This window comes from Bidens hawaiensis, unplaced genomic scaffold (genome assembly GCF_021521415.1).
Source record: "Bidens hawaiensis isolate Kalapana, Puna unplaced genomic scaffold, B.hawaiensis_p1.1 tig00021044_1, whole genome shotgun sequence".
Lineage (NCBI taxonomy): Eukaryota > Viridiplantae > Streptophyta > Magnoliopsida > Asterales > Asteraceae > Bidens > Bidens hawaiensis.
Genome location: NW_027493259.1, coordinates 288,650 through 289,887, shown reverse-complemented (window position 1 = coordinate 289,887; position 1,238 = coordinate 288,650). Strand labels below are relative to the sequence as shown.

Here is a 1,238-nt window from a genome sequence, read left to right as displayed (position 1 = left end):
AAATATAAAAATAATTGTACCTAGTTTATTATTCTCTTTTTCTAGACTTTGAAGCTAAGGAAAAACAAAAATATAATAAAAGAAAACAAAACGGCAAACCCCATTCCTACAAGAAAACCATTTCTGATAAAATCCCAAATTCCACGTCACCGATCCGCATGACTCCTTTCATAACACATCTCACCCATTGATCTATTATTCAGCACCGTCAATATCCATCCTGATCCAACAATTTCCTCACATAAATCGCTTCAAAAGATCCCACAAATTCACACACTGTGCTTGCTCTACCCTACCTCCTTCAATGGCCGACGAACAACCCTCATACTCACAGGTAATTAATTTCAAATTTCAACACAAACCCATCTCCCAAAACCTTTAAATAATCTCAAAATGTGTTTAAATATTTAAATTTTAAAAATCTTTGTGGGTTTCTTTTTGCAGATGATATTTGGAGCCATTGATGCTAAACAACAAAGCGAATCGTTGATCTCAAGCTACATCGAGTCAACTCACGGGTCTGTGCCAGACGATCTGACCGATCAATTGAAGAATCTGGTGGACAACGGTGAGCTAGTGGTGTCTGATAACAGCTACTCTCGGCCGGAATCGAGTGTTCCGGCGAAACGCGGCCGTGGGCGTCCGCCGAAAGCTAAAGAACCGGCGGCGTTGGGGAACCCGGTCCAGACCGGTGGTTCGGACCCGGTTCAACCCGGGTCTGAGGTTAAGAGGGGAAGAGGAAGACCGAAGAAGGATCCAAATGCTCCGCCGGCGGCGAAGAAGGTGAAGGCTGTGGGGGTGAAAACGACGTCGTCGAAAACCGGGCGGCCGAGAGGCAGGCCGAGGAAAGTGCAGGCGGAAGATGTGGGTGTTGAGGCTAATTGACTTTTGAGTTGACTGATGATAATTAGCTAACGGAAGGTTGTGTTATTAGGTTATAGTTTATGTTGTTATCTCAGGGTGGGTTTTGTAATTTTTAGGTTTAAATATGAAATGGAATGAAATGAAATTGGGTGTTTTGTGATGAGGATTTTGAATTGGCATTAGTTTATGGTTTGCTAATGTTTTGCATGTTAATACGTTTTATTTTATCATGGTAGAATTATTATACACCTATAGTTAATCATGACAATATGGTGGACTATTAGTTTGTTGTAAACAGGCTATGTGAATTCTATTTCTTTAGGTTTGATAATAGAATGGTAAGCACATCTTAAGGAAGGCTTTGTGAATTCTAT

At 41.0% G+C, this 1,238-nt stretch overlaps 1 protein-coding gene across 1 annotated transcript; it reads left to right on the top strand.

The window, feature by feature from the left end:
* The first annotated feature begins 208 nt into the window (after positions 1-208).
* On the top strand, positions 209-1,019 carry LOC143562636 (HMG-Y-related protein A-like). The gene is made up of 2 exons (XM_077050384.1): positions 209-334; positions 445-1,019. Exons 1-2 carry the CDS (start codon positions 305-307, stop codon positions 883-885), a joined length of 471 nt encoding a protein of 156 aa, XP_076906499.1. The 5' UTR covers positions 209-304; the 3' UTR covers positions 886-1,019.
* The last annotated feature ends 219 nt before the right edge of the window (positions 1,020-1,238 follow it).